This window comes from Callorhinus ursinus, unplaced genomic scaffold (genome assembly GCF_003265705.2).
Source record: "Callorhinus ursinus isolate GAN/ISIS: 27379988/994484 unplaced genomic scaffold, GSC_fseal_2.0 scaffold4, whole genome shotgun sequence".
Lineage (NCBI taxonomy): Eukaryota > Metazoa > Chordata > Mammalia > Carnivora > Otariidae > Callorhinus > Callorhinus ursinus.
The window spans coordinates 2084984-2092809 of record NW_027397066.1 but is presented as its reverse complement, the minus strand read 5'-3'; the positions used below and the strand labels follow the sequence as shown (position 1 = coordinate 2092809).

General features: G+C 53.6%; 1 protein-coding gene across 4 annotated transcripts in view; it reads right to left on the bottom strand.

The window, feature by feature from the left end:
- Positions 1 to 6318: 6318 nt before the first annotated feature.
- The window catches only part of GRK4 (G protein-coupled receptor kinase 4), a 70839-nt gene continuing 69331 nt past the window's right edge, over positions 6319 to 7826 (bottom strand). For 2 of the 4 annotated variants that reach the window (XM_073891347.1, XM_073891344.1), the window contains exon 15: positions 6319 to 6839. In XM_073891347.1, the coding sequence (XP_073747448.1) occupies positions 6786 to 6839 (54 nt within the window). In that variant the 3' untranslated portion in view covers positions 6319 to 6785. Of the gene's footprint in view, positions 7755 to 7826 lie in introns of all 4 variants that reach the window. The other 2 variants (XM_073891346.1, XM_073891345.1) reach the window with 2 other exon arrangements.

Here is a 7826-nt window from a genome sequence, read left to right as displayed (position 1 = left end):
GGGGCAGAAGGGGGCGGGGCGCGGCGGGGAAGCACCTGCCCCGGGCGGGGAGGGGCGGGGCAGAGGGCGGGGGCGTGGTGCGTCAGGGAGGGTCCCCCTGCGCTGGGACCCCTGTCGCCGCGGCCTGGGGCAGCAAGGAGGACCGGCGGTGGGCTGGGAGCCGGAGACCCCCAGCGAGGCGCGGGCTGAGGGAGGGGCTCACCCGGACGGCCGGGCCCTCCCTGCGGGGAGGAAAGGCGGAGTGCGTGCGCCGGGCCCAGCCCCGGAGTGCCCCTCCGGGAGGAGGGGAGCCCAGGCCCCGCCCCCGGCTGAGTCAGCCGCCCGAGGGGGAGCGGAGGGCAAGGGAGGGCCTAGGGCGGCATGGGGGCAAAAACCTGCCGGGTCAGTGCCTGCTGCCCGCAGAGGCCGTGGCTGGGGCAACAAGAAGCAGCTTTGACCCCCGAGGCGCCACCCACAGGAATGACTGCCCGACCCTAACGGGTCCCCTTCAAGGAGAGGACCCCCGTTCCAGAGGTCTGTAGGGCACCTCGCGCTTAGGGTGGGGCAGGCCCGGGAGAAGGGTCCTGGGCTCCAAAGCCTCACCCCCTGGAGGGAGGTCAGTGAGCCAGCAGAGGACCACAGAAGACAGTCGGGCATCGAGGGGCAGCCGTCCCGCCCGCCCGGCAGGGAGAGGGTTGGCCCCAGAGAGAGCTGCCGACGGTGGGAGGGGTGCAGGTGATGTATGCAATATGAATCTTCCGGATCCCACTCAGGGCAGCGCCCTCCTCCGGGCCCATAAGCCACAACTCCACCTTCTCTCGCCGTGGTCCATCGTCCCAAGCGGTGGGATAAAGGGAAGCCCAGCAGCACCACAGAAGCATTGCCCCTGAGGGGATAGCGACAGGGCTCCCTTCGGGGAGGCGACATCAGGTAATTGCCACCAGCCTCGAGGTCCCAGTTCCCTGATGCCTCAGGCACAGCAGCCCACAATGGCCGGGCCCCAGGCTGTCAGGGGCTGTGGTCCGCAGAGGCCCCCGGTGACCCCTCCTGATATTGATGCTATTCATGCCCTTGAATAGCCCCCTCCCCTTGAGTGTGTCCTGATCCTGGTCCCTTGCTTGTAACCAACTAAATAAGGCCAAAGTGGCGCTCCTGGGATTAGGTTACAAAAGATGGAGTCTTCCGTCTTGCTGGCTCTGTTACTTTCTTGGCCTGTACACGCTCATGAAGCAGGCCTATGTGTGTGTTCCAGAGGCCACGTGGCTAAGTCAGTGAGAAACGGGCGGCTTTCAGTCCAAAGGCCACAAAGAATGGATTCCTGCCAATACCGCGTGTGCTTGGAAGTGGGTCCTTGCCTGGTCAAGCTTTCAGGTGAGGGGCAGCTTTTACCTGATTGCAGGCTTTGCGGTGAGGCGGTACCCGGACTCCTGACCCACGGCGGCCGTGCAGTGCTGTGCGGTGAGAAGCCGGGAGGTGGCTCGTTACCCAGCAAAAGGTAAGTTTGCTGGGGCTGCTTGTAACAAAGCTGCACGGACTGGGCCGCTCAAACCACAGAGATGTATCCTCTCCCGGTCCTGGAGGCTGGAAGTCCGAGATCCCGGCGTGGGCAGGTTGGTTCTCCGGAGCCCTCGCCCTCTGGCCTGTAGACGGCTGTCTTCTCCCTTGTCCTCACATACTCTGTGTGTGTGTCTGGGTCCTGTAAGGTCACCCACGGGTCATATTGGATTAGGGCCCACTCGGAAGACCTCATTTTACCTTGATCACCTCTGTAAAGGCCCCATCTCCAAATACATAATCCGAAATGCTGGGGGTTAGGACTCAGCATCTGATTGGGGGGTGCACAAATCGGTCATCACAACAAGTCGTACCCTTGCCTCCTAATGGCCACTCTGGCCTTCAGCAATAGGACGTTTTACCTGGGCACTTTTTCACTTAGTTAAAAGACATTTCCCATCCTTCCTTTTAGCTGGCGGTAGCCATGTGACCCAAAAAGTTCTGGCCAGTGAGATGTAAGCACAAGTGATGGGTGTTAGTTCTGGAAAGTGTCCTTGGAAGGAAGGGGCACACCTTCTTCCTCCCGCTGCCTGGAATGGGGATATACTGGTTGGTGCTTGAGAAGTCATTTTGGGTCACAAGGGTGAAAAGCACATCCTGGCAGGACAGAGCTAGGAGCAGCCAGGGTGGAGGTGCGGCCCCCGCCTGGCCTGAGGAGACTGTGAGAGAGAAACACAATTCTGTTGTGTGTAAGCTACCGGTGCTTCGGACCACTCTGTTTATACGCTCCTAAACCAAACTGTAACCAGTCCAGAGAGGCTGAGTCATGAGACCTCATTTGCCCACAACAGCTCGTGACTGCTTCAGCCAGGGCAGGAGGAAAGTCATCGGCCCAGAACTTACTATAAACCTGACAGGAAATCTTACCAGAGAGCCTGATAGAAAGGGACTGTCACAAATCAGAGCCATTAAAGGTGAACACAGCTGAGTGGGCAGTTTGGCCTGGTGTCCCCAAAGCCTTAAAAACAGGCAGAGGTGATTTATATATTAATCCTTCTGTCTTTCTGTATTTTTCAAATCTTCTGCAACAAACTTTTACTATTTGGGGGGGGAAATGTTAAACAATAGGTTTGGGTGAGGAGCTAAAAATGAAAGCCTAGCGACACACTTGTAATGATCCTGCACAGGGAGAGAGGGAGATATTTAAAGCCCCCAACGCCCCCCCCCCACAAATGGGGTATACTGCAGCTGGGGGCGGGCACCCACTCCGAATCCCAAAGCAGGTAGGAGCCTGTGGGGCGTGAGGCAGAGTCGCAGGGAACAGGGTGAGTGGGCCACAAGCTCCCAAGGGTGCCTTGGTGGCTCCTGCCCGTCTCCCCTGAAGCTTCTTCCATTTGAGGGTGTCACTGCTGTGTATTTTAGTTCTACGTACGTATACACACGTGCACCGCAGAAAACACAGACACAGTAATTGTTGGTTTGCACACTCAACGTTTGTTCACATTGACTGCATGTTTACTGTTTTTCTTACTCCTCATCCCCTCCTACATCTCCGATCTTCCATCTGGGATCATTTTCTTCTGCCCGGAAAACACCCTATAGAGTTACTTTTAGTGGGCCTTTTATTGCTGAAATCTCTGTTTCAGTTTATCTGAAAAAATCTTTATCTTCATTCTCAATGGATTTTTGGTTGGGTATAGAATTCAAGGTTGGCAGAGAACTTTCTGCGGCAGATGAAAGATCTGGACTTCACTGTCTTCTGCTTTTCATTCTGGCTGCTGAGAAGTCTGTTGTTGATTTCATGGCCACTCCTCTGAGCGTGATGTGTCTTTTTTGCCCCTCTGTCTGCTTTTAACATCTTCTCGGGGTCTTCGGCTCTCTGTAGTTTCACTGTACCATGGCGGTATGTACGGAGAGACGAGCCTGCCTCTTGGCAGTGACCCTGGGGATCCCAGTCGATCAGTGATGTAGCAGTGGGCTGCCCAGCAGGAAGGGCTCAAAAGGCTGGCTGATACCCGTTCTGGAAGTTCTGGAACGCTCGATCCCTGGTGAAAGATGTCTGGGATCAGGATGTTCTTTCTAGCAGCAAAGCCACTGCCCAGAGCCTGAAGTCAGCCAGTACTGCATGGCCAGCCAGGTGTTCCCTGTTCCCTTCGAGCCCCCGTAAACACACATGATGACAGGGAGCACAGCCCCACGCTTCGGCCACACGTGGCTATCAAGCATTTGAACAAAGGTAATGACTCTGCATTGAGATGTGCTGTTAGGTGTAAAATACACACCAGATTTCAAATACTTAGTACAAAACAATGACATATCAATACGTGAAGTTCCTCTCCGGGGGGAGAACGGACAGTTGGTGTTTAGTGAGGACAGAGCCAGATTCACAAGATCAGTTCTGGAGACGGACAGTGGAGATGGCTGCACGGCCACATGAATGTACTTAATGCCACTGAACTGGGCACTTAACCATGTTAAGAGGGTAAATTTTATGTATATTTTACCATAGGAAAAAAAAGAAAGAAAAAGAAACACTTTGTTTCTAATGAAACTCTTCACCAAAAGAAAAATCTAGTTTTTGGTGAAACTAACAGGGAACTGTTAGACATTTTTGGCTGGAGAGGAAATTTTTTAAAATTTTCAGAAGGGCAATTTGTTCACATGGGTATATAATATAAATTCTTTTAAAATGTCCACACATCTTTTTTAGAGTGTAATTGTGCTTTATTTGGGGAAAACAAACAATTTCACAATGCGATGTTTATTTTTATCTTAATAATACACAGACATGGTCGAAAGGACAAGTCAGACAGTGCTTATAAGGAAAACAGCTCTCCTCCGGCCCACTGCTGCCCGTCCCAGGAGAAACGCTTGCCAGACAGAGCCACTTTTAATCCCTTTAGCTCTTTCTTATAGGGTTTACTCCAGTTGTTCATACATTTTATTTTTTTTTAATTTCATTTATTTATATGAGAGAGAACAAGAGCAAGATAGATCACAGAGGCAGAGGGAGAGGGAGAAGCAGGTTCACCGCTGAGCAGGGAGCCTGATGTGGGGCTCCATCCCAGGACCCCGGGATCACGACCCAAGCTGAAGGCAGAAGCATAACAACTGAACCACCCAGGGGCCCCTGTTCATACAGTTTAACCAAGGGATTCCCCGCTACAAATCTATCCTAAAAATATTATCATATATGTGCACAAAGATGTAGGTACAGGGCTGTCCATCCCATGGGTGTTTATAATAACAAGGAAGCTGGAAGCAACAATTGATAAATGATGTCCTAAATGTGCAGAAAAAATTGAGACAGATATTAAATGACATGGGAAGAAATAAATACAGATTACATAAATATAGAATAAAATGCTGATAGGGATTATCTTTGGATAGTGGCTATTAAAGATGAATTTTTCATTGTGTACGCTTTAATTTCAAAACTCTCCTTAATATATATGTGCTTGCTTATAACCAGAGGAGGAAGACAATGACATATCAATATGTGAAGTTCCGTGTTTATAAAATCCTTTCCCAGATTTGCTGTCTCAGTCAGGATGCTTCTCTCAGGCATGGGGGCGCTCAACTCAGACTCGCTTAAGCAGACAAAAAAGGGGGGGGACAAAGGACTTAACTGGTTTCCAGAGCTGTGCCCCACAGGCACAGACAGGCCCCCAGGCTCCCTCCCTGCCAGGGCTTTGCGGGCAGGGGCTCTCCACCCCATGGTGACCGGGCAGGGATGGGGCAGACAAGCGCACCACTGCCCCTATGTCCACACTGATAACAGAAGGTCTAAAAGGTCTCAGAATATAAGCAGGTTGTAGGAATAAAGGTGATTTCTATTTTCTTTAAACCATCCTGCATTGTTTACGATGAGCACGCATTACTCTTCCACAATTATTAACGGATTTACTGAGTGGGTAGCACATACCAAACACTCTACTAAATGCTTTATGAAGGCCTTGGGCCTCCGTCCCCCACCTCCTGCTGTCCTCAAACCGAGATGAGGGCCCCAATCTGAAGAGAAGCCATCCCTAAAATAAAGGCCCCGGACCCCAAGGTCACTCCTCCCTCTCCCCACCCGGATACAAAGCAAGCTGAGGATCAGCCTCCACTGGTCTCGCAGGACACGGCCAGGGTGCTTTCCTCTGAAGCGCGGCCCCAGGGCTGCTGTGTTCCAGACAGCCATGAACATGCGTGCACACGTCACCAGCACTCCCGGAAGCACCGTCTGGGTTCAGGTGCCTGGGGACACACAGCTGCAGGACAGCAACACTGAACCCGGGCACGCGGCTGACCCCGGCTCACTTTCCTGCACACAGCCATGTGGCGGGGTCTCCGGATCCAGACCAAGTCCTTGCTGTTTGGTGAGAGTCACAGAGGCCTGGCCCCTGGTTTCTCACCCAGCCCCTGCTGCGGGCCTCGCACGTGCGGATAGGGGAGGAAGCCCCGCTTCGGTGCCTCGGGGCTACCTCCCCCCAGAATCTGCATGCCCCCCATGGTCTTCACAAGGCCTGTGGGCGCCAGCTCCCCTCCCCAGGCAACAGAGCCCACGTTCCCACCACGGGGAAGGGGCCACCTTCCTCTTGGGGCAGTCCTGGCAGAGGGAAGGATTACTGACCCTGGAATCCCGACATCCCTTAGCCTGTGTGGGAAGTGAGCTCCTAAACTGCTAAGCGTGGAGGGGGCTTGTCGCCCTCGGCCCAAGCACGGGCCTCTCCCAGCCCCGCCTTCCCCTGTGCTTCAGGCCCGAAGGCACCGCACAGTCCGGGAGACTCCCAGGCTGCCGGAGTTGGGGAAGCAGCGGCCGACAGCCAAGCCCTGGCCCGGAGTCCTGCCCACACCCTCTTTACGCGCGTGCACAGGAACACGCACTCCTCACACAGGAGAATCTTGGCAAGTAAGCGGATGTCGGTGTGGATGCAGAAAGGCAAAGACTTTCTGGGGAAAGGGGGCACCCCTGCCTCCCACCTTGGTGGGCACCAGAGGACACTCTGGGGTGAGGAACACGACCCTTGGCTCTGGACACTGTTGAGCTGATGTCCACGCCCACTCTTCTCCCCTCTCTGTGGGCACACATGGGGCCTTGGGCCCCCGCCACAAGATGTCCACACGGGGCTTCTGGGCATCAGAACAGTCCTCAAGTGCCTTTTCCTTCAACCCAGCTTTGGTGAACACATGATTCAGGTACGAATATAGAGACATCTGCAGACGCACGGCTCGTGTTAAGCTGTGTCATGTGTTTATTGCAGCTCAGGGACGGGATGAAACGCTAAGCACAGGCTCCTTGGTGCTGGGTCGGGCTCTGCAGTGAGTGGTCACAGATTTGCGGGCAACTCTTCCTTCTCGCTGGGGCCACCGCTAATGCAGCCCTGCAACACGGCAGAGCAGCGGGATCAGTCACTTACCTAACGCACGCCCACTCCACTCTCCTGTGGTGGACGCGAGAGTTTACAACCACAGGACAGGGGCACTGACATTAAGGCTGAGTTCCACACTTCCTCTCCCGGTACGGAGGATGCTCAGTTCACACACAAACACACAGACACACATACACAGTGTCTCACATTCGCTTTCTCTGTTGCACACTCAATGCAATTGCATGACCTGAGCTGAGTACTGCAAGGGAATGAGGCCCGGGCTCCCCCTGCACGGGGCGGGCCTGCGTGTGGAGCATGTCCAGGCAGGACTTTCTGCACAGAGAGACCGGCTCCCCGGGAGACCCACAGCGCTAACTCACGCCTGGCCCCGGTTCTCCGAGGAAATGAAGTCCTGGTGGACATGCCCTGACAGACCTTTCCCACCTAAGGCTTGTTTTTCATACTGAACAAAGATGGACTCGAATGTTAGTGGACAACCTCTGAATAAAGTCTTTGAGAATGGACAGGGTATGAAGCAAGGTGATACACTAGTCCAAGGAGGAAAACTTGACTAGGAGAAACATTCTAAGTATCATGGCACCCAGGAGTCTCTCAGCACACTCTTGTACATCCTGTGCGGGAGCAGCCCGCGAGGGAGCAGTGGCCAAGGAGGAGCGGGAGGATGGAGAGCTACATGACGTGGTTGCTCCACGACCAGCCTACATGACAGTTCTGAGCAAGCTCGCGTGCCTCCTCACTGAAGGACGGGTCTGTGGCTGCATGTCAGCGAGCCGGTTTGCCTTTGCGCATCAGAACAGAGTCTTCGTACCAACAGCAAACGACATAGTGAGGATTTTCCTGGTGGGGCTCAAATCACACCATAGGGCTAGAGCTCTTAAATTATGTGAAATATCTTAATAAGAAATCTGAGAAAAGAAAGTTTTTTACCTTGGTGAAATATTTCTTTTCTTTTAACACATCCCATAAAAAAAAAAAAAA